General features: G+C 37.1%; 2 protein-coding genes across 10 annotated transcripts in view; one reads left to right on the top strand and one right to left on the bottom strand.

The window, feature by feature from the left end:
- The first annotated feature begins 10 nt into the window (after positions 1 to 10).
- Positions 11 to 23455, top strand: ENTPD5 (ectonucleoside triphosphate diphosphohydrolase 5 (inactive)). 6 transcript variants are annotated; one of them, XM_063290086.1, is made up of 15 exons: positions 11 to 97; positions 1376 to 1486; positions 3286 to 3407; positions 4152 to 4429; positions 7106 to 7185; positions 7737 to 7880; positions 8779 to 8854; positions 10752 to 10787; positions 10973 to 11061; positions 14580 to 14659; positions 14879 to 14940; positions 17866 to 17964; positions 18125 to 18265; positions 20037 to 20093; positions 20859 to 23455. In XM_063290086.1, the coding sequence occupies exons 4-15, from the start codon at positions 4213 to 4215 to the stop codon at positions 21128 to 21130; spliced, it is 1353 nt and encodes a 450-aa protein (XP_063146156.1). In that variant the 5' UTR covers positions 11 to 97; positions 1376 to 1486; positions 3286 to 3407; positions 4152 to 4212; the 3' UTR covers positions 21131 to 23455. The 6 variants fall into 6 exon arrangements, with proteins under 6 accessions (XP_063146156.1, XP_063146155.1, XP_063146160.1 ...); XM_063290089.1 differs by lacking the exon at positions 3286 to 3407 and having other exon boundaries at positions 12 to 97; positions 20859 to 20974; positions 21624 to 23455; XM_063290085.1 differs by lacking the exon at positions 3286 to 3407.
- The window catches only part of COQ6 (coenzyme Q6, monooxygenase), a 28146-nt gene continuing 9208 nt past the window's right edge, over positions 8756 to 27693 (bottom strand). For 2 of the 4 annotated variants that reach the window (XM_063290079.1, XM_063290083.1), the window contains 4 exons: positions 27571 to 27686; positions 25666 to 25832; positions 24290 to 24338; positions 8756 to 8861 (listed from right to left, as the gene is read on the bottom strand). In XM_063290079.1, the coding sequence (XP_063146149.1) occupies positions 24309 to 24338; positions 25666 to 25832; positions 27571 to 27686 (313 nt within the window). In that variant the 3' untranslated portion in view covers positions 8756 to 8861; positions 24290 to 24308. Of the gene's footprint in view, positions 8862 to 24210; positions 24339 to 25665; positions 25847 to 27570; positions 27687 to 27693 lie in introns of those variants that run through there. The other 2 variants (XM_063290080.1, XM_063290082.1) reach the window with 2 other exon arrangements.

Genomic DNA, 27693 nt, shown 5'->3' with positions numbered 1-27693 from the left:
GTGAGGGTAAAAAATGCGCCCCTGACGTACCGCGCAGTGTAGTGACGTGACACGCGGCACCGGCGAGATGTGGAAGGTTGAAGGTTCGGAAAAGAGGGTGAGTGAGAACTGGGCTCGGGACTGAATGAGGGGATTGGGTGGGTTCCTTCCTTAACCTAGGGCCACCGGGACGGGGGCCGAGTCAAAGCATGCGTCCTTTGCTCCTGTCTTTCGATGCATTCCTCACTCTGCTCTTAACCTCTTAAGTTGTCCCCATCTTGGTTTGGGCATAGCCAGTTTATGCTACTCCTTTTAGCGCCCTTTCATACTGACGACCATCAGTGCTATTTGTTCTTTTGAAGTTACTTTCCGAAATAAGGACTATGTATCTTTGCCAACTATGTACTATGTACATCGATTTGTCAACCAAGATAACTTGCCTTTCGCTTAATTAACTGAAGTTCTTGATATTTCTTGTTGCATATGATGTGTTCTAAATATTCCAGACTCATTTTCTTAATAAGAGTACTGTCTCATTTCACACACATTCAACCCACGATATGTTAAGTAATCCATAAATGGACGTTTCAAAGACTTGTCATTTCGGCATCATTAATGTTTCTATTCAAAACAGAAGAACTGGAAAGTGTACAATCCACCAACAAAATTCCAATCTTAACTCCCAACAGCAAAGTACAACACCAAACAAAATCTACTTTTTTTTAAAAAAGCTACTCTTGCTTATTCAATTTTGCCCCTTATTTCCATGTTTTATGATCCCACAGAACTCTATAGGGCTCAATTACAGATACTTGGCATATATTTTCCAATGCTAATTCAACCTTCCATCTACCCAGCCTGGAAATTTCTGCTTCAATATTTTGCATGAAAAAGAAAAATATAATTTTATCATTTTTGCCAATATTTCTCTTTTTTAAAAACATACAGGTCATTTACAGCATAAGCAAACCACATGTTATTTCTTTACATACAAATTGGTATGCTCAGTATATTGCTATTCTAAGGTTGTTTAACATAGCATTTCCAAGTAGCTATACCAATCTTGGGATCATAGGAGTTCTAGCTCAGTATTTGACAGGCATAAGCCTGGCTAGAAAAGATGAGAATTTTAATACAACACATCTTGAGCACATCAATTTAGGGAAGTATTTCATCCAGTAAAGTACTAGCTGGACTGCAGAGTATGACAGAATGTGGTAAGTCCCTCCGTTTTTCTGTTTTGACTTTAACCTTTTTGTTGCAATGAATATTTGACTTGGTAAATAATTTCCTAGTTCAGTAGTTTTCAATAGAACTTCCTACCTGAAATATGCCCCTTGTACTTCTGATAGAAAAAAAAAATCCAACTGAACATTTTTTTTCTTATTTGCCTTAGATAAATGATAAACCTCCATTCGCAGAAAATGGACTTACTGATATATAATATGCAACTTTCCTGCCTACATGATTAACAGCTGAGTATTTTTTAATTGCACCCATAGAAGAAGTAAGTGTACATATAGATTGTATTTCAGGTACCTGAATGGGGGAAAGTCTGGAATAGAAGAAACTGCCCGAATTGGATCTTTTCATTTGAATATACGGGGATGAAAGCTGCTAATACTTTGATATATTATAGTATCATAATATATATGATATAATATAATATAATCCAATATAATTGCTATATATGAAAATAAAAATTGAGAGCTAGTATGATTTAGTGGCTGAGGTGTTGGGCCAGGGAGCCCTAGGTTCAAGTGTACACTTGGTCATACAAATTCTCTGGTTGATTTTGAGATAATCTCTCTCCCTCTCCCTCCCTCTCAGCCCAGGCTACTGGTTGGTTTTGTCGGAATAAATGGAGATCTTCCATAAAAGCTAATTTGACCTCCTGGAGGAAAGCAGGATATAGCAATCAAGTATATCTTGTACTTTGTAAAACTAAAAAGAGAAAAAAGGAACTCAATCCACATATACCATATTGCAAAGTCTCAGTTCCAATGCATTTTAAGAAGGAATCTCTTAAGGGTAATGCAGTTCATAAAAAAAGTAACACCTTCCCAGTGCATATAACTAAATGATAATTACAAATAAGACATACACATTAGCCATTATTAAACAATTGAATATTAAAATGTTATTTTTTACAGTCCTCTGAAGAAAGGTTCTTCCTTGAAGTGCATTGGGATTAAGTTTGTGCAATAAAGTATATGTACACTATTCTCTTTTTCTTTGTTCTTTTCACTTCCTTGCTCCATTCAATGAGGAGAGGAAGAAAACAAAGACTGGTTATACTGGAAAAATGCCTTTATTTTAATTACCAATATTTATGTTATAATAGGGTAGGGAGATTAAGAGATTATAATAAAAGTTCTTTAGATGGAATTTGTAAAAAAAAAATAGAGCTAGATTATATTGCATATATTCACTTTTTTTAGATTTTGAAAATGTCCAATTAGATCAAATTTTTTTTAGCCTATCTAGAATCATTTTTGTAAACTAGACTAAAATTTCAGCAGCAGATTTTCTAATTATACTTTGAAATCCTATATACTTTGACAACCAGCTACTTGGAGCAACGTATGAAGAATAATTTCTCTAAGTTTTATGTGGATTAGAACATCATGCATTAGAAATCTAAGGTTTAGGTTTAAGAGTTGGAAACCCTTAATAAACTCTATATGGGATTATCAGAAGAGTTCAAAATTCAATTTGGTAAATACAAACTCAGTGTTCTGATGCCTGCCCAATTTCCAAAGATATATGGATAAGAGTTACTATATCCTGGGCATGTATTGGTATGAGTTTCTTGTCACTATTTTTCATTAATATAATAACTTGATCTTGTATCACACTATAAGAATGTTAATCCTGCTCTGTGGTACTACAAGGCAGAAATTAAACCAGCAAGTAAGAATTATAACAAATAACTTTTCAATTAATCATTAGGAGAAACTTTGTTGATAGAACTATTTGATTAAAAAGTAATTGCTATTTCTTAAGGGTTCATTTCAGATAGTTTGTGATTAGGTATAAAGTTAAAGGATTAGTACTAAAAGTTAAACACATGGTAGGACAAGAAAATGGAACAGAAGTAGAGCCAACTTGAGTTTTTTTAATGACAGGAGACAGAAAATGGAAACAAGTGGGAGGATGGATCCTAATTCAAATAAAGAATCCAGCAGTTAGGGATTCAGATGCTAAGCACTGATCACATGTCAGTGAACTGTTACAATCAGCAGATCATTCATCATTGTGGAAAATGATTGCATAAGGTAAACGTTAATGTTTATTGGAAAACAGAGTACACCAGAGTTAAGAACAGGCAAGGATCTACCATGAAATGAAGACAAATACCTGCAAACAGCAAAGTGAAACAAAACAGCCCAGCAGGGGGAATTGGGACCTGAATGGAGAAAGAAATGGTTCTAAATTTCAAATACCGTGTTTCAATGTGAACAGAAATCTGAAGTCATACAATGTGACACTATCATCTAGTTCCTTGATTGATTGTCTATTTCAGTTTGAGATTTTAGCATAATTTGGCTGTGCTGAGTAGCATTTAGAATTTTCTTTTAAGCAGTCATTTATTACCTGGGATTGCATATTACCTTGTGAATATTTTCTGCAATCTTATGGGATGCAGGTGTGCTTCTTCACATCAAACACAATTAATGGGAGAGTTTGATTTGAAAGTAAAAGCACAAAACAGGAATGATCCTGAACTATAAATTGGATATGGAGGGGGAGGGCACTGCAACTAAATGCATTGTTTTGTTCTGCCTATTTGGTACCATCAACAGCATGTACAATTCCCATTGTTGGTTGTCTTGAATGACATTTGTATTCTGTGCTTCCCCAGCCTTCTCAAAGTGACAGCCAGGATTATAGTAAAGCTGATTGCATTTATTCCTGTTTGGAATCTGCAATATTAACAAATAGAGATACTTTATAAAGAAGCAGAACTTTCATATTTATTCCATATGGAATTTTAAAACACAGTTGTAACTGTTCCATAGATTTTAAGAAGCAGACCTGAAGTGTGGTTTGTCCTTGTCTTGGTGATCAAATCACCATTTTTGGGATGTGGGAAGTTTCTATGTTGGCTAACTTATTTAACTGAGATTTAACTTCTTGATTTTTCTGACATATTATAACTTTATCTTTAGGAACCTCTACAATCCTGGAACTCCTGATTCAAGCTGCAGTTCTCTAAACTTCCCAACCATAATGGGTATTTCCTGGTTCACAGTCATTGCCATATTTGCATTTTCCTCCATTTATTGTATTGTTTCTCATCCCAAACCGGAGTTATGGTTCCAAGACCTCTTCCCCCTTAAGATGTGTCCTGCCAATGCCAGCATGGGAACATTTTATGGCATCATGTTTGATGCAGGAAGCACAGGGACACGAATTCATATTTACACCTTTATACAGAGAAGCCCAGGTAAGATTGTAGGAAGGTTCTCCTGAACATACCTACTTGTGTGGAGCCTGCTAGTTGGTTGTACTGATTGATGCATGACTTGTAATTTCCTGCTGATTATGTTTTGGGGTTTTTAATTGATTGTAATGATGTTCTTTGTGGTGCTGTTTTTGTATTTGGAATATTGTTTATTGTTTCTGTGGTTGTTTTTAATTATGTGAGCTGCCCAGAGTCACAAATGTGAGGTGGGCAGCTATATAAATTGAATAAATAAATAATAAAAATATGCCACAACAAGCCACTTGTCAATGTATTACAGTAGAAGCAATTAATTGACTAATTTTGACGTTAATCATCTTGTTTGCTCTCCAAAAGTTGTTGAATTAATTTTAGCAAGTCTGTAAGAACTCTTAAAACATAATTCAGATCGATTAAATGTTTTACTTTTAGGAATTTGTATATCCTTATTTCATAACCTCTTATTCATTTCCCAGTTTCATTCAGTTTTCTTCATTTCCTGATTTCAGTAACTTTTGATTGGTTGTGCAAGTCTCTTTTAAAGAATTTTTGGTTCACTTGCTTAAATGATGTACAGTACTTCCCTGAGAAGGATTCTAAAACAGATTAAGTTGAAAAGATGGAAACCAGATATGAATGCAACATAACTCTACAAGTAGAAAAACAGGAAAGGATCATTTTACTGGGAATGTTTAACAACATTCTATGCTTTTTCAGTTGTTTGGCATTTCCAGTTTGGTATGTTTTATTAGATTTAATTATGTACTAAAGTGTCTTAATCCTTTGATCTTGTTGATAACGCAATACAAACATTTGCCCTCCTTAATTAATTCTGGAATTGTACAGTTGCATCACTTTGATAAACCAAATGCAGAATACTGAAAACCTCCTCAAAAGGAGGAAGAGGGGAGATGGTTTTGATCCAGGATTATGAAGTATCTGGATTTCCATCTGTATTAGCAAATGAAATGAGAATTCTTTATCTAGAGGAATAAACAGTGGTATAAATTTACAAGGGATAGGAGTAATAAAAACTCTAGTAATATGCAATGGGCAGGGTAATACTCCAGGAAAATGATAGTGTGAGACTTCTAATCAGATTGAAGAATGGACTGTTTCCCTTTCAATTTTTTTACGTTAGCTAAGATACAGTGGAAACAAAATACTCATGAGAAAAATAATGACAGACCACAGAATAATAATTTTCTTGTGCTACTCTCAATATGTGCATTCTACCTTAATACAGTATGTCAAAAACCAAGCCACGCTGGTCCGTGAAGACCTGCATTGAGGGCTAAAATAATGAGTTAAATTCTATGAAATAGATTCATTCCATTCATAACCAGTATAAGTGTGTTAAGAAGGTGTTCTTAAAACTAATGCTAAGAATATGTAAAATCATAAGGAAACTTACAATCAAAGTTATGCATAACATTTGGGGTTCTTTACTGGTCTAACATGTGGGAATGCATTCTGGTGCCTCAATTTCCTTTGAGAGAAGATTCTGACCAGATTCTTAGGCTTCATTCTTCACAAAAACAAACATATCAAGACAACAGAAGCTTAGATGAGTTGTTAATTCAGAGTTTTACTGATAGACTTGATGCTCTTGATGGTGCATTCCTAAAGAAAGCGCCTCTCACAACCCCTGCCCCCTGGAATAGTATCCCCCCAGAGGTATGTATGGTGCCTACTCCCTTAGGGTTTTGGAAAGCCCTTAAGACCTGGCTTTTGTTTTTAGTTTTTGTTTATTATTTTGGCTGGGTGGTTATGCTTTATGGTTGTTTTTTAATTATTTTAAACTCTATATGGGATTATGTAAGCTGCCCATCATCTTTTGGGTGGGGCAGCTATTATAAATCTAAATAATAATAATAATACCACCTTACATCACAGTTTTGCTGTTGAGGCAGCACATGTTAGTGATATGCATTAGTTAAGTATTTTTCCTCATATCTCTTCATACTGCAGTCTCCTACAGTACACACACACACAAACATATACATACATACATATACATATACATATACATATACATATATATATATATATATATATATATATAATAGTACATGGAACCAACCACACAGAAGTTCCGCATTACGAAGAATTATGTATGTACCACAGAATAAATAAAATTGCAGTTTTCTACATGTTTACTGAGAGCCTCCTGTGGTGCAGAGTGGTAGGCGGCAGTATTGCAACCAAAAACTCTCCCCATGACCCAAGTTCGATCCCAGCGGAAGCTGGATTCTCGGGTAGCCGGCTCAGGTCGACTCAGCCTTCCATCCTTCTGAGGTTGGTAAAATGAGCACCCAGCTTGCTGGGGAAGGTGACGACTGGGGAAGGCCATGGCAAACCACCCCGCTATAGTCTGCCAAGAAAACGTCATGAAAGCGGCGTCCCCCCAAAGGGTCAGACATGACTCGGTGCTTGCACAGGGGACCTTTCACCTTCATCACACACGTTTACTGCAAATCAATTTTTCTGAAAGGCACCTCTTGGCTGAATCTTTGGGACCTAATTTGATTAAAGACCCCAACCTTCTGTGACATTAAGATATTTCAATTATTACCTAATTTGTAATCAGTAGAGCAAATTATCATTAATCTAGATCTATATCCTTAGATGTAAATAAGGCTATCTGTTAAAACAGCTTATTTTATATAATTTTTGCAGAAAATCCTGTAGAGTTAAAAGGGGAAGTTTTTGAATCAGTGAAGCCAGGTCTCTCAGCATACGCCAATCAGCCTGAGAAGGTAAGACTTCAGGTGGAAAACAAACTATGCTCTGTTGGTATTTGAAGACAGTATGTATCATAAAGGCAGACTACTGATCCCATTTGTCCACTATTGCTTATTCTCACTGGAAAATAGTACTTCTCCAAGCTTTTTCCTATTATCTCCTCCCTAAACATAGCTGGAGATAAGTGTGATTACAGCAGGAACATTGTCTGTGCAAGGACAGGTTTTGCCATTAATCAGTGCCACTCCTCTCACTCCCAGTATAGCACATCATCTTCAGGGTTCCATGAGGAAGAAAAATAGGCCCATAAACAGTGAGAAAATCCACAGAGGTTGGGGCAAGAGAACATAGATGGGACCAGTAGCTTGCCCAGGGACATGGGGACAGATGTCAAGGCAATTGCATATACCAAAAACTTAATTCAGGAGGAAAATTCTAAATGTCAAGCTAAAGCCTTCAGAAATAGGTTTGGAGGAAGGAATTGGAGAAGAGAAATACTTGAAATATGTTTGCAAACTAAAATTCTGCCCAGTCCTATCTGGTTTTTGTTTTTGTTTCTGTTTAGGGAGCTGAAACTATCAGAAAATTATTAGAGATGGCTAAAAATGCTGTACCACCACCTCACTGGAACAAGACCCCCGTAGTACTGAAAGCCACTGCTGGTCTACGGTTGTTAGCAGAACACAAAGCTCAGGCTCTACTCTCACAAGTAATGTTGGGTTATACTACAAAGGTCAATGGTGTTGTGCAAAAGTGGGGGCCTTTTTCAATCCCTGTCCATGTATGTTTTGCCATGAACTTGTCACTGTTGCTTTTTAAAATACCGTATCAGACTAATTGGAGGCACTTGTAAAATCCTTTATTATGGAAAGAACTATATCCTAGATTGGTCAGATGTCCCTTTGAGTACCATTGTTGATTCCAAAACACATACAGAGAAAGGCAGTGAGGATGATAGGATAACTGGAAACTTACTGGATACTGGATGTTTAAGTCCTCAGTCCTATAAGGAGAAATTAAGGAAATTGGGTATGTGTAATCTTAAAAAAAGTTGACTGAGGGGATATTTGATAATCCTTTTCAAGTACTTGAACGGATGTCGCACAAAATAATTCCATGACCTGTTCTGTATTTGTCCTAGAGTGCAGGACATAGTATATTAATCTCAAATTCCAGGAAGGCAGACTTTGGATGAATGTGAGAACAATTGTAATGCTAAGAGCAATTCAACAGTGGGATGAGGAAAGTGGTGAGCTCCCTTTTGCTGGATGTGTTCTAGTGGAGCTGGACAGCCATTGGTCAGGAATGGTTTACTTGAGATTCCTGCATTGAGCAAGAAGTTGGACTCAGTGGCCTAAATGGCTTCTTCCAACTCTTACAATGTTATAGCTATTTCTTCTATATATTAGTAAAGCTGGCATCTCAGTAATGCAGAAAGTAATCCGGTTTTAATAGTAGCGTTTAGAGGTTGAATAAAACCATTTAACCTGTAGCTGGTTTTACACTCCCCTGTTTTTTTGTAGGAGAAGAAAGTTGCATAATATGCATACTTCTTTTTGTGAATGGTTCCAGTTCTAGGAAGATCACCCAGTTTTTTCTTTCCACAGGTCAGAGTGGTCTTTGAGGATTCACCATTTTTAGTTCCTGATAATAGTGTTAGCATAATGGATGGCTCTTATGAAGGTGCGTCCTACAAACAAGGAAAAAGAGGAGACATAGAGGAGAGAAATAACTAGGGAAGTAAAAGGGGAAGAAGAGTTCCTTAGAACTGAATAAAACATTGTGATGCTGCTTTTAAAATGACCAAGATTATAATATCCTAGGGCAATAGGATGCCATATACAAGAAAATGAAAAAGTTCCTTGGCTGTATTAGTGACACATATTACTAGATGAAAAACAGATTCAAGTAACTATGCTGTCCTTATGGAATTTACAATTGGAACACATCCTAGCAAAGGACAGATTTAGGTAGCAGTGTCATAATGAATATGCATTTATTTTATTACGCTATTTATATACCTCCTTATTCCACAATGTCTTGAGTCAGTTTACTACAATAGAAGTATGCAAATAAAATACTAAATAAAACAGATCAAAAACAATTAAATAAAATACTATCAAAATCAAAAATAAACTAAAATTATGATTTTAAAAAGTTAGCTATTAGCGCTCTTCCCGTACAGGCTGTGACTAGTCACTCCAATCTGAAGACCCTTTAAAAAAGAACAGTTTTCACTGTCTTCCTGAAGGATATCAGTGTAGCATTGGATGGAGGGATGAACTTGGGGGGAGGGGAGACCACTGCAAAGGAATAGTCCATGACTGATAAGATCTGCCTCTTTGTCACCCCATAACTCTCAAAGTGTGAGGACCCAAAACATCCCCTCCTAGGTTGAACAAACAGGATAGGCAAGCACTTAAAAGCCAAGCCATGTAGGCCTTTATAGGTTAAAACCAGCACCTTGACCTGCACTCGAGAACCTATTACTAACCAGTGCAATATGAGTGTTGCATGGTTACAACGGGTCTCAAATCCCAACAGGCAAGCTGCTACATTCTAAACCAATTGCAGTTTCTGGGTAGTTTTCAAGGACAGTGGCATGTAAAGTGCATGTACCTCCAGCCCAGAGGTGATGAGTTATGAGCATGAGTTACTGTTGCCAAGGCCTCCTGCTCCAAACAGGAGTTGAGCCCTGTGGTTCCCCAACTGCTCATTCTACAGCATCACTGATTGGAACCTCTCATTCAGGAAGGAGTGAGACCAACTGTAAAACTGCCATCTACCTCCAACCCTCACAGGGAGTCCACAAGGATACCATTATCAATGGTATCATATGCAATTAAAGATCTAATAAAATTAGGAAGGTTGCAGGTCATCCCTTTGAGCAACCAATGCAGTTTTCATCCCATACTCATGCACCTCCTTTTCCACCAATTTTCTCAAAAAGGAAGATTGGAAACTGGGCAGAAATTGTCTAATATGAACAGACTGATGCTTTTTCTTGAAGGGGCACACCACTTCTTTCAAGGCAGCCAGATCAAATCTCTCTCCCAAAGAAGCATTAACCACCTGAATCTATCTAAACAATTCAGCTTCATGAAATTATAAGGGGAATCTAACTACAATATGAAATAGCTTTACCCTTTAGTTCAATATCTCATATTTCTCTAAGCTTAGTTCAGCTAAATGCCCTTAATCCAGACATTTATTCAGCTGAGTGAATTTATCTTAACTTGGTAATTAGTTAAAAATGTCCTTTGAAGTTGGTTTCAGTAAAAATTACACAATAATTCTGCAGGGTTTATCTTAAGAAACCTGATGGGAAAGTACAAGAACTGGAACAAAGAAAAGGCTGAGTAAATTTTAGATGGGGAAACAGTAATGAAGGTTAAAAGAACACCTCCATACCCCCCTCCCAAAAAATTAAGAAGCCAGACAATGAATGAAATGATATTCTGCTTGGACAAGTACTGATAATTGATCGGCAGAAATGCAAAGAGTGGAATAATAACTTTGTAGATTGTATTTGTAGTCTATAGATGGAAGGATTTTTAGTAGCTTTTTATTTCTCTTACAGGTATTTTAGCCTGGATCACTGTGAATTTTTTGACAGGTATTTACTGCCGCATGATTCTGTTTTAATAGATAGAATCCACAAAAATTGAATAGGAAGCCCATTGATAGCAGGATATTCATCTGTTATGTCTGCTATATCTGGCCGTTGCTGGAACCCTCCCAGAACATGGGATCTCTTGCTGCATATGGGTGGTCTTTGAATTTTTGCAATGTTGCCTGCAGGACAGCTGTATGGCCAAGACCAGCAGACAGTTGGAACTCTGGACCTGGGAGGAGCTTCGACTCAGATAACATTCCTGCCACAGCTGGAGGTGAGGAGTCAGTATAGCCTGACCTGTTGCAGGTTCCACATTTTGGATAATCATTACATCCATAGTCACTTTCAGCCTAGCTATCTTCCTTAACAGAGCAAGTAACTTTCTAATACTATACTTTTAGATTGCCCAAATACTCTGTGTATCATATTTGGAATTCATATAAAGGAAACTGCATGGCTTCCCTCAGTATGCTAAGCTGTTGTTTGTTCACTGAATAAACCTCTGTTAGTTTGGGTCATGAAAAAAGTCATGAACCATGGTTTGTAAACAAAGGCTGGATTAACACAATATGCTAAACTAAACCAAAATAAATAACATGATTGTTTTGTGCAGTTGTTTACAAATTCAAAATAAGAAAACAGTGATTGTGGCAATGCGGAAGTATGATATGTTCTAGTTGATCAGTGCTTTGTTTTTTATTTTCTGTAAGGTGGTTAGTAAGGCCGCAAAAGGTGATTGGCTTGTTAGGCCTACATTGAGCCAGATTTGGCAGGGAACAAATGCTTTTACCTTTCTAACCTCCCGGGTTGTGACTGTTGGTTCTATCTATTTTCAACAACGATGGGCTTCTTTAAGCAGCTGTCTGAGAATTTGAAGTGAAGATAATTCACTCTTCCAAAGTAAAGGACAGCTGTAAAAAATCTCTAAATGCTGCCAGCTAGCAATTTCAACAGTGAGAAACATTGTTAAGAAATAGAAGTTACACAGAGCTTGAAGACAAGGCAAGATTGATTAATTTATTTTATTTATCAAATTTTATCACCACCCATCTCCCCCCTCCAAAGGAGGGACTCTGGGCGGTTAGATCTGGAAGATCAAGAAAAATCTCTGCTGAATCTGCAAACCAGAACTCGCAGAACACTGCAAGCAACATGCTGAAAAGTTCAGCTAATTCTGTAGTAGCAGTCTACAGAACAGCATAGTTTATATGAGTATGATCTACATGTGAGTGTTGCCAGACTCTGTCCTCACCACAGAAGTAATTGTCTGGAACAGCCTTTCTCAGCTGCGGCTCTGGGGAATGCTTGGGTTCCACAAGAGGTCACCAGGGGTTCCATAAGTTATTGTGATTGAAAAAAACGTTGTTTTAACTTCTCATGCTGGACAATGCTAGCTGTAGATACAATTTTTATGCAGGGGTTCCCCAAGACCTGAGCAAAGCTGGTCTAGACTATACCAAGATAACTCTGAAACATTTTGCAATAAAGTACTGTGGACTAGTGAAACAAAACTTCAATTATTTGGCCACAACCCCATTTGGAGATCCATTTGGAGAAAAAAGGGTGAAGTGTTTGAAGAAAAAAATATTTTGCCAGTGCTAAACACAGAGGTGCCTTTATTATGCTGTGGGGTTTTGTGGCAGCCAGTGACACATGAAATACTGTGCAGGTGAACAGAAGAATGAAATCAACTAGGTATCAATATATCCTAAAAACGAAAGTGCCACAATCAGGGAAGATATTAACGCTTTGGATTTGGATTGGGCTTTCAATCCTCAGACTTAAATATCTTGAAAATCTTCAGGAGATCTCAAACCTGCAGTATTTCTTAGCTAAAAGCCTTCTGCAAGGTAGAGTGGAAAAGAAATCCAAAAGCAAGATTAGGAATCTTGGCAACAGGAAATATTTGGAAGCTGTTATTTTTGCCAAAAGAGGTATTACAAATCCTGACTGAAAGGGTATCCTAACTGTTCTGCCATATTCACTATTCTCTTATTTTGCCATATTCACTGTTCTCATATGCAACTGCACATAAATAGAGAGTATGCATTCAAATTTGCATTGACCATGACATAAAAAAAACCTAGAGATCTAAAAACATTTGGTCCTTCCTCTCAGGATTTATTAATTAATTTTTTTTAAAGTCATATTCCCACTTCCCATATCTAATTAGAAAGATATCTAATTGCTAACCAAACTTTTTTGCCAGGGGTATCTGCAAAGAGGGTCAAAAAGGTCAAGATGATGGCCATGGCCGTCATCAAAGCCTCACCCCTGTTACATGAGCTGTACACAGAATGTCTATAAAAAGGGTCAGGGCTTCAGTCGATTGATTAGTTGTGGCTGCCATCTTGACTTTTTTTTTTAACCTGCCCATAAAAAAAAACTGCTCTGATTTTTCTAGTTATTATGGGGGAAGGGAGGGTTCTTTGGTGATTGTTTAAGAGGCTGCCTCTCCCCAATCACATCTACCCATCACATCAGATCCAGTAGGAGGGACATGTTGCAGGTCCTGTCAGCCAGGGAGTTCCATCGAGCAGGACCAAGGAGAGCCTTTTCTGCCATGGTGCCCACCCTGTGGAACATCATCCCGCCAGAGATTAGATTGGCCCCAACTTTGCTGACCTTTCAAAACACCCTGAAAACATGGTTCTGTCAATGGGAATGGGGGGCCGGGAAAGTGGTAGAGCCGGCACAGTGGTTGTATTGAATCTTATTGGTAGATCTAATTACCTCAGCTATGAATTTTATGAATTTTTGTGGTGGCTCTTAATATGTTTTTGTATTATTTTTACTGCTTTTTAAACTGTTGTATTATTTGGTTGTTTTATATTGTTTTAACTGTTTGTATGCCTAGAGTCATATGTATGTACTGTATGTTTATGTATGTGGTGGATTTCGGTGCCTCTGCTGGTTCTCAGGAAGGAGGGAGCACATTCCAAGTAGATAAGAGGACTCACAGTCTGGAGAGCATTGGTGGGTAAACAAAGAGGTTCAGGATAGCTCCACCCTAGAGTCTCCCAGGTTATTTCCCCTTAGGTCAGTGAGAGTAACTATAATCTGGCAAGGTTATACGTGTGAGAAATAAAGAAGTGGAGTTTTGAATGCACTGACACATTGTTCTTGGGCTGGGCCTGACTGACTGACTGACTGACTGACTGACTATCTATCTATCTAAAATAATAAATAAATTCAGGGAGAGAATAAACAAAGGAAAAAAGCTAGATTTGACACAAGGTGTTCATGTCAATATATCTCAGAAGGATATGATAAACTTGAATTAGGGAACTTGTGGGTCAGTGATTACTTGATCAATAAAAATGCTTTTGCCTAGAAATTTAAAAAAAATCAAACCAATTCAAAACTTTGCTAATTACTGGCTGTAGGGAATAGATAAAAGTAATATATTGCTTAAAGCATTCCTTGGTGGACATTTTCTGATAAGCACATGAAGCTGGAGAATCTACAAATCTGCAAACTATATTCATAGTGCAGTAGAAGATTTCAGGAAATTAAACTGGAGAACAATAAATCTATTAAATTATCAAAATCAGGCTTCAAATGTGTTTAGCCTCTTTTTAAAAATTAATGGGTTATGCCTATACTTTTTCAGGCTATTGTTCAAAAACTGCAGAATATAAGAATATATTGCAATACTAAAGAATTTGTTAAAATCAATTTTGCTGATGTTGAAAAGTATTATTCATCCAGTGGTGCTTGGTCAGTATACACTAAAAATGCCCCTGAAATAACAATTTCTGAACGATTACTTTTCACTCTCATAATTTTTAGGAAACCTTAGCACAAACACCAGTGGATTTTCTTACCTCATTTCAAATGTTCAACAGTACTTATAAGCTCTACACACACAGGTAAGTGAGAAAATATACACAAATGATTAATTCTAAGGTTTTATTGCCTTTTGTGTCTAAAATATTTGCCTAAATCATTTGTGCAATTCAGTTTTTAAGACCAAATCTTTGCTGGTTATCAGAATTATTTGATTATGTCCAAATTTATAAAATAAGTTGATACATTGTCTTGGTTGTTAATTAACATGTTAATTAAGTGCTCCTTATCCTCTCTTACAGCTATTTGGGGCTTGGGCTGAAAGCTGCTCGGTTAGCAACATTAGGAGCTTTGAATATGGAAGGTACAGTCAGACAAAATAACTGTTCTTGTATCTTGTGGCAGCCCAGCAATTCATATCTTTTTGGCTGATGGCTCATGCTTGCTCTATTCTTATTAGAAATGAATTGCTAGAGATACTAAAACCACATTATCTCCAGTATAATACTCTTGTATGAAGAGGAGGAAAGAAGACTCATTGTAGTGTTGGAATGGGCTACTGGCAGTCCATGGCCTGTATGGAACCCCCACAACTCCAGAATTGTGGCCACCTGACATCCCCCCCCCCCATTCATCCTACCAGCATTTGACACCAAATCACAATTTTTATCAAACCCAAATTCTGGTCCATCTTTTCTTCTTTGAGCCTATATATTTTACATATATTTTAAATTTAAAAAAACCTTATTTAAAAATTATGGCTCTTGGTTACCAAAAAGTTAAACTATATCCACTGTATTCATTTGAGCACTGTTGCCTTCATTTTCCTGAATTTTGCTGGAAACAGTCCTGCTGGCGAGGGACTCCAGCCAGGGGTGCAGGAGTGGGAAAGCAGTAGGTCTCCTGTTTGTGAGCAGCTTAGAAACATGTGATTGGCTTCTTGAGGTAACAGAATGCTGGACTAAGAAGGACCTGGTGAAGTTGGGATAATAGGGGTCAGGGTCACATCACAGAAATGGGTAGAATTGGGGGTGGAACTGCTGGGGGTTTTACAGATTTACTTCAACATGGCCAATGGGACTTCATCTTCCATTGCACCTAATGGCAGCATTATCTTTAAGGTTGCAGAGCTGACCAAGTGATGCACACAGTTTTCTGTCTTGTTACCACTTGCTCATTGCTCTGCCTAGTGTTTGCTATTTGGCCTCTCAAACAAATGCTGCGGTACAGCAGTAGTAACATTAATAAGAATCATGCAGAATGATGTGTGATGCCTGCTGAAGTACATGGTTAGCAAGCTTCTTCTGTTCAAGCAAGAAGCAAGAGGTGCTTCCCAGTGGAATGTCTGGGGCAATTTTGAGAGAAGACAGGCCAGAAACAAGCAGTCAAGCACTGGCACTAGTTAAAGACAATGGGGATGGTAGGTGGGATGCTCAGATCTGTGAGAATTAATGAAGAACTACTCACCTCCTATTCAGTGTTCAGTGGTTCAGTGTTCTCCAGTAAGGGGGGTACGTGTTCCACTAGGTAATTGTGGAAAGGAGGAGGAAGTGGCAGGATTGAAATCTGAAGCTGGCAGAAACATGGTCAGGGAATACCTTGTAGGATATGAGTCCTGTAAGGACATTACCTATTGCCCTCTCCTCTTCCCTACCTTCTGTCCTGTATTGGTAACACTTGTTCAGTGCTTAATCCAGTAATGTGAGTAAAAAGAAACTATTATTTCCCAACCTCTATCCATCATTTTCATTTCCTTGCTATTTAGTCAGGGCAAAGACTCCTAATTTATTCAGATTTTGCACAGCCTTCCTTAACTTGGAAGTCTCCAAATGTGCTAGGACTGCAACTCCCCAAATTCCCAGTCAGCTTTAGAAGGGTACCATGTTTGGGAAGGCTGGTCTAATGTGATTCTTAAACTGTTTGACCCAATTACCCCTTTTCCTAGTCTTGAATAATGTCATTACCTTCTCACACACACACACACACACACCAGACTGTTGTTTTACACAAGTGTCTTGGCAGCATGTCACAGATTTTTTTAACCATGCCCAATTAGATTGACCCAGGCTCAAGAGAGAGACAGAAGCACTGGATCCTGGACAGGTGGTTTCTTTATACCTCCCTACAAGGGTTGGGGAGATGTTTTATTTTGTAAAAGGAAACATATAAAAATGATCTGTGAGTGCTTCCTGTATTCTATTCTATTGCTATCTCTATACTATTACAATGACAATTATGACAATTACTATTACTAAGACAGCTACTATTTCTATACTATTACTATTCAATATACTCTATTACTATTACCTATTATTCTATTATCTATTACTCTATTAGTTACCTATATACTATGCTCTATACCAGCCTTTCTCAACCTTTTGACCCTGAAGGAACCCTTGAAATATTTTTCAGGCCTTGGGGAACTCCTGCACATTCAGGCTCAAATATAGGCCAGAAGTTACAAAATTATTATATTCGTTTCCTGTGTAGGCCTGTATATATGTAGTAGCGGTGTTCTTAAACCAAAGAATGAAACTTACCTCTTTAATGTGAAGTTGCCTGAATTTGAAATAATTTTTTAAATAAATTGTGATTTCCCGGGGAACCCCTAGTGACCTCTGGCAAAACCCTGGTTGAGAAACCCTGCTCTGTACTATTACTAATACTCATCATTTCTTTCTTAAGCCTATTCTGTCTTAAGTCCCCTCTCTGAGATTTCTTTTTCTGTTAATGGCCAGCATGTAGAGCTCTTGCACCTTTTTTACATTGTGCTTTGTCTTACAGGGCCTCTATACTTCTTTTCCTCTCTTTTGGACTGTCCACTCCTTCTGAAGGAAAAACACCTTCTTTTGTTTGGCTGCTGTACTTAGTTCGCTGGTGGCTGCAGAGCTCCAAAACACATGTCTCCTCCTATACCTGTATCAAGGTTGCTGCTTTATTGGCAACTCTGCTGTGCTGATGCTGGGGAGAAGGCTCAAATGGGAGGGAAAGAAGGAAGCACAGTTTATTCCAAGCAGCCTCCACTTCCACACAGCAGCAGTCCTGAACTGGATGCTTGACTCACAAATGGCTCCTTTACCCCCAGGATATGCCCAAATTAACCCCCAGTTTAAGAACCACTGGCCTAGTGAATAAAGCATCCTACATAGGGAACTGAGTAAAGTGGAAGCACTTGAAAATGGAAAGGAAAATTCAGTTTTTCCCCCCATACAGTATTCTTGCAATTAAAACCAAATTAAAAAGCAAATATATAACTATATATCTCCCTCTTCCATATTCTCTCTTGCAGCAGTTGGACAAACATTCAGAAGTTCTTGCCTGCCAAAACAGCTGGAAGCAGAATGGCATTTTGGTGGAATAAAATACCAGTATGGTGGTAACAAAGAAGGTAATTTAAAAGGATATTGCTTTCTAGGAAAGTTTTTTTTAATTATTATATTCATAAAAGGAACAAAAATAGAAATGGGACTATATGAAGACGGGTAGTCTTAAGAGAAGAATTGGAGTTTATGATTCATAAATCTATACTTGTGTCTTTACTCTGGCAGGTGAAACTGGATTTGAACCATGTTATTCTGAAGTACTGAAGGTTGTACAAGGAAAACTGCATCAACCAGATGAGATTCAGAGAAGCTCCTTTTATGCCTTTTCCTATTATTATGATCGGGCTGTGGACACTGACTTGATAGGTGAATAGTAAATGTTTGAAAAATTATAGGAGCTTAATGACCTCCAGAAGTAATTTATTTGATTTTTAGCTCAATCTCAGGATAAATACCTCAGTGTGGATTATCATGTACTATAAATAACAAAACCATACAAATAATATATGAATCTGGTAAAAAAGGAAGTAAGACAATACCAGATGAAATATCAGCTGGAAGCTTGAAGCACGGTACATACTACTTAATGAGTGTAAAATATATACAGTTGTAATCAAAATTATTCAAACCCCATTGCAAATCAGGTTGATTGTCAAAATGTACAGACTTTCAGCTGTTTGCAATGAACAAAACAACAAAAGCAATTGACATAGCTCAACACAATGAATGCTTCAAGTGGTGTCCCCAAAGTCAATTGAAAATGCAACTTATAATGACTTCTCCAGTCTCAAAATTATTCAACCCCCTGAATAGAATCCATCACAACAGCACACATACAGTATGCAAAACAGGTGTTGTCTCAAGCACACCTGATGCAGCTAATCAAGGGCTTCATTAGTTGCACCAGGTGTGCTTGAGCTGGAACACAGGAAATTCCTGAACTGGCTAGGGGTTTGTTGAGTGTCACGTTTGACTGCATGTTAGAAATACAGTATGGCTAAGTCAAAAGAATGGTCCAGAAAGGTAAGAGAAGAGATCATCGCCCTTCACAAACAAGGAACAGGATACAAAAAGATAGCGAAGGCACTGAATGTTCCTAGAGACACTGTTGGAAGCATAGTTCACAAGTTCAAAGTTAAAGGAACAGTGGTTACACTACCTGGACGGGGCAGAAAAAGGAAGCTGTCAGTGGCTGCAACCAGATTTCTGAGAAGGCAGGTTGAGAGTAACCCTCGAGTGACTGCAAAAGACCTGCAGCAAGACTTGGTGGCAACAGGCACCGAGGTTTCAGTGAGCAGAGTAAGGCGTGTACTAAACACAGAAGGTTTCCATGCCAGAACTCCAAGATGTACACCACTACTGCCCCTACTGCAATGAACTACTGTTCATAAACAGCTGAAAGTCTGTACATTTTGACAATCAACCTGATTTGCAATGGGGGTTGAATAATTTCGAGTACAACTACAAATCTTTTAAACAATCCTAAAGGACAGCGAAAGGTGTCATTTGAAAAATAAGAGCCCTCCAGAAAAACCCATTACATTTGCTAATCTCATAGCTGTCAAAAGAGCAGGGCCGCAAGTGACATCATTGGCTACAAGGGCAATAGCTGAGGGGAGAGAGGAAGGGAAGATATGGTTGGGAGTGGGACAATGGAATATGCTACGTTGGGACATCAATAGCAGCTGCATAGAGAAAAAAATTGAGAAGTAGGCTTTTTTTTTTCCCCAACCGAGAGGCCTGTTCCTTTAAAAGTAAACTATAGAGGGTTATACTGTACATTATAAGGAAATAATCATATTTAATTTTGAAGATATTTACAAAATAAATTGTATTTTTTTCATCCTTTTGATATGTACCACTTCAGTCTCCAGTGGCCACTCAAAAGTCCAGTGTAACGCAGAAAAAAATTCCCCTGCATTATGGGAAGAAAATGCGAAAGCCAGCTATGCAAGAAACATGTCATTTTGCAGTTGTAATTCAAACACCTTTATTATTTTTTTTAAATGATCATTATTCATATTTTAACTGATCTGAAATGCTGTATAATTTGAACTGCAGATTTCATTGTGTCACAGCTGTGATTTTTACAGTATCTTTTTCTCAGTCAGAAGATGACTTTAACTTATCATTTCAGATTATGAAAAAGGTGGTGTTTTACATGTGAGAGACTTTGAAAGAAAAGCCAAACTAGGTAAAATGAGCTTGACTTATCTAGATTACTTCCAGTTAGTTTACTATCAATTTGAAATAATTCACTATATATGTTTTTATTTGGTTACCTTGTGTTTTCAGATTTTTAACCACTTAACTGTCATGTTTTTGATAGTGTGCCTAAACTTGAAATAGCAGTATAATTATTCATAAGAGATAAGACAGTTTAATGATCATACTGAATAAAAGAAGTCCTTGAAAAAGTATGCTGAAATGAAAGAAAACCAGTTGATAAGCACTGTAAATACAACAATCTAGTTGTCATTTTACAGGGTCACATTTCATCTGTTGTATGTATTATATATTTCAGTAACATGTGTTTACACATACATATCAACAGAATTACTCCCTTTTTTATGTTAAGGAGTAGGGAGGAAATAATCTACTGTAGATAGTTTGGATGTACAGTAGTTGGTCATCAAGTATGACTAAAGAATTGAAAAAAGTCTGTGGAATCATGGTTCCAGAACTCTAGCTGTGTTCATTAGTGCATTTCCACTGAAATTTAGGAAAGCCTGTTCCTGGGATGCCCCAACCCAGCATCTGAAATCTATTCCTGCACAAGAGTAGAGGATATAGGAGAAGCAAGTAGCCAAGACCATAGCTCATTCCAGATCCTTCAGACATTAGTAGTAGTAAACCAGCATTATGCAAAAGAGTTTCTGTGGTAGAAATGGTTATGTGTATGTTTTTTTAGCAGCTATTCTAATACTATTGAATATTCTTCTCAATTTTTTTCCTTTAGTGTGTGATAATCTGGATAACTATAGCTCTGCCAGCCCTTTTTTATGTATGGATCTCAGTTACATTACAGCTTTATTAAAAGAAGGCTTTGGATTTGGTGACAACACAATTTTACAGGCAAGTAAAAACTGTAGGATCCAGCCTAGCATTTCATCCCATAAAATTCAGGTGAATTTTATCTATTTTAGCAACATTGGTTGCAACACAGTTGTTGGACTATTTGTCAAAATAAACAGAAGGTATCCTGTTTTTATATCATTTTCACTCAGCTAGAATGTAAACCTAATAAACTTTATCCCTAATAGTCAAGACAGCTTTATTTCTTTTATGAAAATCTTAATAGTCAGCAGTCATCATTCATCTTGGTTATCTACCCTTAGATTTGTTCTACTCATTTTTTCAACACTATGCATAATTTAATATACCTCAATAAAGTCCATTTCCAAGCCTGAGCTAAATAATTACCAGTTTCTTCACAGTCGGTCCATCTTACTTTTCTGATCATTTGATCTTCCTTTCCTGCTTTTTCATTTTATAATATGTGTCCTTTTTTGAATGATCAGAACTGTGTCCAACATAAAAGTTGTTGAAATCTTAATGTGTGTAGGGTACCATTATGTTGAAAAATATTGGTATAGTGGCTGCTTCATAATAATGATAGCTATCTCTGTCAAATCCACGTAGATTTCTATTTTTTAAGATGTATTCAACCTAAAAAAATGTATGTACCATCAAGTGAATCAGATCTCTTAATTTTTCTTTTCAGCTGGCAAAGAAAGTAAACAACATAGAGACAAGCTGGGCTTTGGGTGCTGCCTTTCACCTTCTACAGTCCCTAGGACTCTCCCACTAAGGAAGCTGAGAATTTGCATTTCTTGCACGGGCCATTCTAATGAGCATATATTGAAATACAGACCAAAGGAGAAGAAATGGCACCTTTAAGAACTGCAGTACAGTGGGAATCCTTCTACAATTATAAGACCTAACTGATGCCAAAGAACCTTGAAACAGATTAGGCATCTTTTCAGTCAAGGCATGAATGCATATTTGGTACCAGCACATCCCAATGTTGGGGTGGCTCCACAAGCTCTTTGTCTATGTAATTTTGAATGTTCACATCAAAGAAACAGCTTAGTCTGATGTGTTAAACAGCAAAACTGAAGTGTACCAGTTACCTTTCCCATAAGTTGTTTGAAACCCAAGTAGATATGCTTCTAGGATTAGCTGGTTCTTAAGCATGGATAAAGATGTTATTTTATTCTATTACAGATGTATTAGCTGGTGAGGAATATCAGCAAAAAGATTTTAGGAATCCTACAAGGAATTGTTCTTGTCTCTCTACTTTTCTAAAGCTGAGAGAGCAAAGTCCTCTCTGTAGATGTTCTTATTTTAGACAAAGAGGTTTTCTTGGGTTAAATAGTCATAACTTGCTCCTCAGTCCAGTCTTACAGAATAATTTAATGCAAGCTGTAGAGAGCCTTTTTTTAAAGAATTCTATGAAAGGAAAAGCTTTTCTTTTTAAACTACCACATCTCCCAATATATATATATATATATTGGTTTGGAGACAGGTGCAGTTAGACTCCATCATGCAGCTAGTAATGTCAGATTAGTGCGCTACTTGCTGCAAAGCACTTAACTGGATCAGGAGATCTCTTCAAACTACAAAAACACAAAATATTCCCCTGAACTATGTACTAAATAAGTGAGACATCTTAATATTTTGCACATACTTCTATATAGTATACTTCTACTAAAAAGCTCTTGAACATAAATGTTAAAATGTGGTAATTATAGATACCTACATTTTTATCCAAGTGCTCTTAATATTAGAAGATAGTGTCAGTTCTGTGTATATTTACTCAGACTTAAAGTTAATGTGGTTTAATCCCAAGTATGGATAGGTTTTGTAGCCCTGTTGAGTGCATATGAATTTTGTCTTGTCTATGTAGTACTACACATTTCATTATGTAGTTAGAAAGTTTGACAAGAACTACCCTTTTATTATCACCATTTCTTTCTAGATCTTGGTGTTAATGGTAATTTTCAGCCAGTCTTTTTATGCTGAATTGACAAGACAAAAGCTCAGTAACTCCTCCTCTTGCTTTCTAGTCCTTCATAGTTAATAAAGATGACCTGTTTATTGAGAGATGCTTGCTTCCAGATAAAACACCTTAATTTGTTAAATCCAGCATAAATCAGTCTTCTGCCACTTTATTTGTAAACTCAGGCATATTTTGGTTTTTGAACATTATTCTTCTATATGAAGGTTAATCTAGGCTTGACAAATTCAGGATCTTAACCTCCTTGATTACAGTGTGCTTCAACAGATGTGGACCTCCTGCTAATTAGGAGCTCACTTCTGTATTCCTTATTTAAACAAACTTGAATACTAATCAGGGGCTTGTCTGTGTGAACGAGGCAAGATGCTAAGTTTTTTTTCCTCTGATGATCCCAGTACTAGTTTGAAATTAGTGCCCATGCTTTTCCTAATGTATTGAGTCTGTTTACAAATGTTATTATCTGCAAAGAATTGCCTTGTTGAAAAAGATACATCTGTATAATTGGTCGAGGAAGAGTTAAAGAAATAAACACCTAATAGAGGACTAAGTTAATTACTTTTTTAAGTGAAGGCAGAGGTTAGGTGTATAAATTACAATTAGCAGTGGGGCAGTTGGTTAATAAATAATTTAAATCTAAGTAGATAAAAGCTAGCTAAACTATAAGTGGATTAAGTCCCTTCCTTTAATACATGCCCATATATGTAGTACTGAACTGTGCAATGATAAATTTTAGAATGTTTTTTTTCGGAAACACATATTTTATTCTGAAATTATTTGTCAGAGGACAGCATGAATATCACTATTTGTATAGTCATATTCTTGTTACTTGGTGCTGTAATACAGTTACGTGGATACTGTCAGACCCAGCTGTTTGATACACAAAATGCTAGGATACATTTGAATGTTTGTTTTAGTAATTAAAATATTTCCACAATGTTCTTCGGCAATCTGTAATTGATATTCACTCTTGCTACTCTATTTTTAGATAATACACTTCTTAAGGTTGTAATCAGCAAGCAACATCTACCTCATATATGTTGTACTCCCCTAGACAATAAGAGGATAAGCTGATGAGAAGAAGCATGTTGTACTTTGTTCAATACTTGAACCTTAAGTTGTTCTTTACTATGATTGAAAGCAATCATATTCCAGCAATAGTCCTTTGCTAGGCCAATTTTTACAGTTTAAGAAATTGAGGTCCACTGGATAGTTTTTGGAATTCTAAGAGAAAACCAAATGATGTATTAATTGGAAGAAAGAGCAACTTCAGGCAGAATAAGGATGTCTAACAACCTTATATATCTCCTTTACTACATTCAAGTCTTTATAGTATGTAAGTGGATATCCAGCAATCATAAGTGAGCATGTACCTCTGGATTCACGGGGTTGTCACTTACTGGCAAATGCCATGATCTGCTCCTAAAGGATGAAGGAAAAACAGAAATCTTACTCAGTGTTTTATTCCTTCTACCTCTGTTCATAACAATGAGGAGGTGGTTTTCTATGGGGAAAGGAAAATACCAGAATAATTGTTATCTTCCTATGCCTTGCTAATTTATTTCAATTAGGTTAGATGTAGTGATGGGGTGGGGGATAGCCTCTTTTTTCCTGGCTCTCAGACTCTTCCCTCCCATTGACACCAATGAAGGAAAATGAAATACACCAGAAGCAGTATAGTTGTTGATCCATTGAGGAAGTATCTAAAATCCTGTGATTTTTTTTTAAGAGCCCTGACATATCACATAGATGGCAGAGTGCCATCAGGGAGGTCCTTTCTACAGACATCTATAGAAGACATCTAGCATTCAGCTTCCCTATTTGTGGTTAGAAAGAATAGTATGTTCTCTATTGCATTTAATAGTCCCTTAACCACTTTCTTGGTGTATATTTTGATTGGATTTAAGTCAGATCAGCACAATTACATGAGTCCTTGAAAGGAATCTTCTCACCTTAACCAAGGCAACAGCAAATTGTTTTATTAACAAAGGTATTAATTAACTTAACTAAATAATTGCAAAGTTTTGTGGTCTACAAAATAGAGAAAAGACACCTTTGGTCTAGTGGCTAGAAACCAGGAGACTGAGAGTTCTAGTCCTGCCTTAGGCATGAAAGCCGGCTGGGTGACCTTGGGCCAGTCTCTCTCTCTCAGCCCAATTCACCTCACAGGGTTGTGGGGAAAACAGGAGGAGGAAGGAGTGTTAGGTATGTTCGCCACCTTGAGTAATTTATAAAAATAATAAAGGTGGGATAGAAAATAAGTAAATAAAATTAAATAAAAAGAGTAGTATGAACAGTATATAAATGGTATGTGGTGTATCTTTCACACAAGATTGTACTTTAAATCAACATTCCCCTCTCCCCATTTATGGAAACTTAATGGTACCTTAGGAATTGAAATCAAATACACCTGGAAAGTACCAGGCTGGAGAAGCTTTATAGAAATGCTAGTTAAATTTAATGATTACAAGATCTGGGCTGCGGTAATCAACTGACTACAAGATGCAGCAAAGAGATACAGAAAACTCCAAACTTACCATCCAACTGAGATCTACTACTACATTCTGAGTAGCCGATCACAGAAATCAAATCAATACCATATGGAAAGGAGAGAACGGTTTAACGTTTAATAGAACATTTAACGGTTCTATTGTCTAATCACAAACATGCCCCTTTCCCATTATTTTTTTCTGGATTTAAATGAGTTATCAAATTCAATTAACTATTTTTTAATAAAAAGAGGTCTTACTTTAACTGGAGGTAGAGCATTGGTTGCTTGCAATCCCCATGTCCTCAGCAGCACAAAAGGAGCCATACTTGTAGAGTATAGTCTCTTTAACAAATCAGTTGTGGCCACAAGAGAAAGATTGTGCCTCTGTCGTTCTTTTTCATACTGTAGTAGATGACTTAAAGAACCTAAAAAGTTTATTCTGAAATTAATTAATTAGTAAATTGGTTATCCCAAGGGGGTCAGAGAAGACTGGAGTCAGGCTACAAAATTACTCAATCTGATAAAATGTCAGAGCTTACAAAGAAATAGTGTGAGGTGTGGTAATAGCATTCTTTGAATATTTGCACCTCATGTGGTCGTATGGCCTACATCAAGGGGTAAATCTGCTACATTCTGTAAGCCAACGAAAATCCCAACATGATCCAGAAAGTAGACACTAGTGTGTAATGTAGCATATCTGGATTCCTTCTGAAATTTAAGTTAAACTTTGATTATGTAAAGAGATAGATTTGAATATTGCCTTTTTATCCTTTCTAGTTTTATCCTTTCTAATGGATACAGAATTCTCCTTTCAAAAGAACGTTTACCCATTTTGTAGCAGCTGGAAAGTTTGGGCATGTTTGCCACATATACTAATATTAAGATAAAATATTGATAGTGTTATTATTCAATGTGGAATCTGGCAACTAAGTCAAACTTTACATTGAGAAGCTGAATAGCAAAAAACCTGGAAGAAATTGTTCATGTTGCCTTTAATCAAAGTGTGTTCCATCTTTTGGGACTGACAAGCACATCTGGAACTCTGGGTGCATACTGAGGACAAACAAAATGGCTACGGGGTAGGTGGGATGGGAGGTTAACTATTCCAATAGAAGAGATGTAGCTCAGGCTTGAACTGTAGAGTCCTTGGTGCTCTTTGAGCTTGGTTGTTTGCTTGCAGATATTTCATTACCCAACTGGGCAACATCATCAGTGTGAGTCTGGGTTTGCTCCCTGTTTATATACAATAGTTTGCACTGCCAGTGTTGGTGGGGGTGGTTTTCTCCTTGGTAGTTCCTTGATTAGGGTATTGTTTTCTGCCTATTGTTTGCCTCGCATTAATTCCTGCTTATTTGGGTATTGGCTACTGGAGAGCATGGTCTTTTTGTTTCCTTCTTAGCTTTTTTATTGTCTCTTCTGAATGGTGTGTAAATGTGGTTTATCTCAATGTGTCTATCGATGACTGATTTGTTTGAATGCCAAGTTTCCAGGAATTCCCTAGCAGTTTTGGATTTAGCTTAGTCTAGGATACTCACAATTTCCCAGCTGAAACAGTGGTTGAGTCTGACCATGTATTGTGAGATTAAGGAGTTCTCATCGTGTCTTCTGACTGCCATTTGGTGTTCGTGGATGTGCTCTGCTAGTCTTCTGCCTGTCTCTCCTACATAGTGGCTGTTACAGTCCTTACACTGTATGTTGTAGATGACTCCTGTTTTTTCTTCTTGGGCTACTGGGTCTTTTGGGAGCACCAAGGACTCCACGAAGTTAACTATTCTCAAAACATTGCTATTGTAAAAAGAGCCATTAAAAAGATTCATTTTCCAGAAAGTACACTGTAAGGTTACCTACCTCCATCCCTTGGAGCTCTCCTTATACTATTTTAGATTAGGTTTGTCTTTTTTCTAAGCAGGTTAGCATACTTCAAACAAAGCACCATGTTGCAACACACCTCATTTTTATTTCTGAAAAATGCTTATAGAGACAGGAAGCATGCTTCCAAAAAAAAAATTATGTTAGAAGTAAGCATTTTGCTTTGCAACATGTCTATATCCTTGTTTTAATTAAAAGAATTTATTCAAAATAAAGCCAGGTAGACTCCAAGAGAGATGGCCATTGGCACACTGGATGTTTTTGACAAAGACCTAAATTGTGTTAAATACTTACCCAGGTCTTTTCCTTTGAATGCTGCAGCACTTAGATAATTTGTCAAGCATGAAATATCTCCAAAACCCATATTTACGCCTTGACCAGCTAAAGGATGTACCCTGTGAGCTGCATCACTAAAAG

This window comes from Candoia aspera, chromosome 1 (assembly GCF_035149785.1).
Source record: "Candoia aspera isolate rCanAsp1 chromosome 1, rCanAsp1.hap2, whole genome shotgun sequence".
Taxonomy (NCBI): Eukaryota; Metazoa; Chordata; class Lepidosauria; order Squamata; family Boidae; genus Candoia; species Candoia aspera.
This window is presented reverse-complemented; position numbering and strand designations above follow the sequence as displayed.

What these genes read in the sequence shown, in the direction of transcription:
- ENTPD5 (XM_063290085.1), top strand. Translation starts at nt 4,213, where the DNA reads ATGGGTATTTCCTGGTTCACAGTCATTGCCATATTTGCATTTTCCTCC. An exon ending in CTTTATACAGAGAAGCCCAG is followed by an intron (nt 4,430 to 7,105) that starts GTAAGATTGTAG and finishes TAATTTTTGCAG; the next exon opens with AAAATCCTGTAGAGTTAAAA. An exon ending in TGTGGACACTGACTTGATAG is followed by an intron (nt 18,266 to 20,036) that starts GTGAATAGTAAA and finishes TTATCATTTCAG; the next exon opens with ATTATGAAAAAGGTGGTGTT.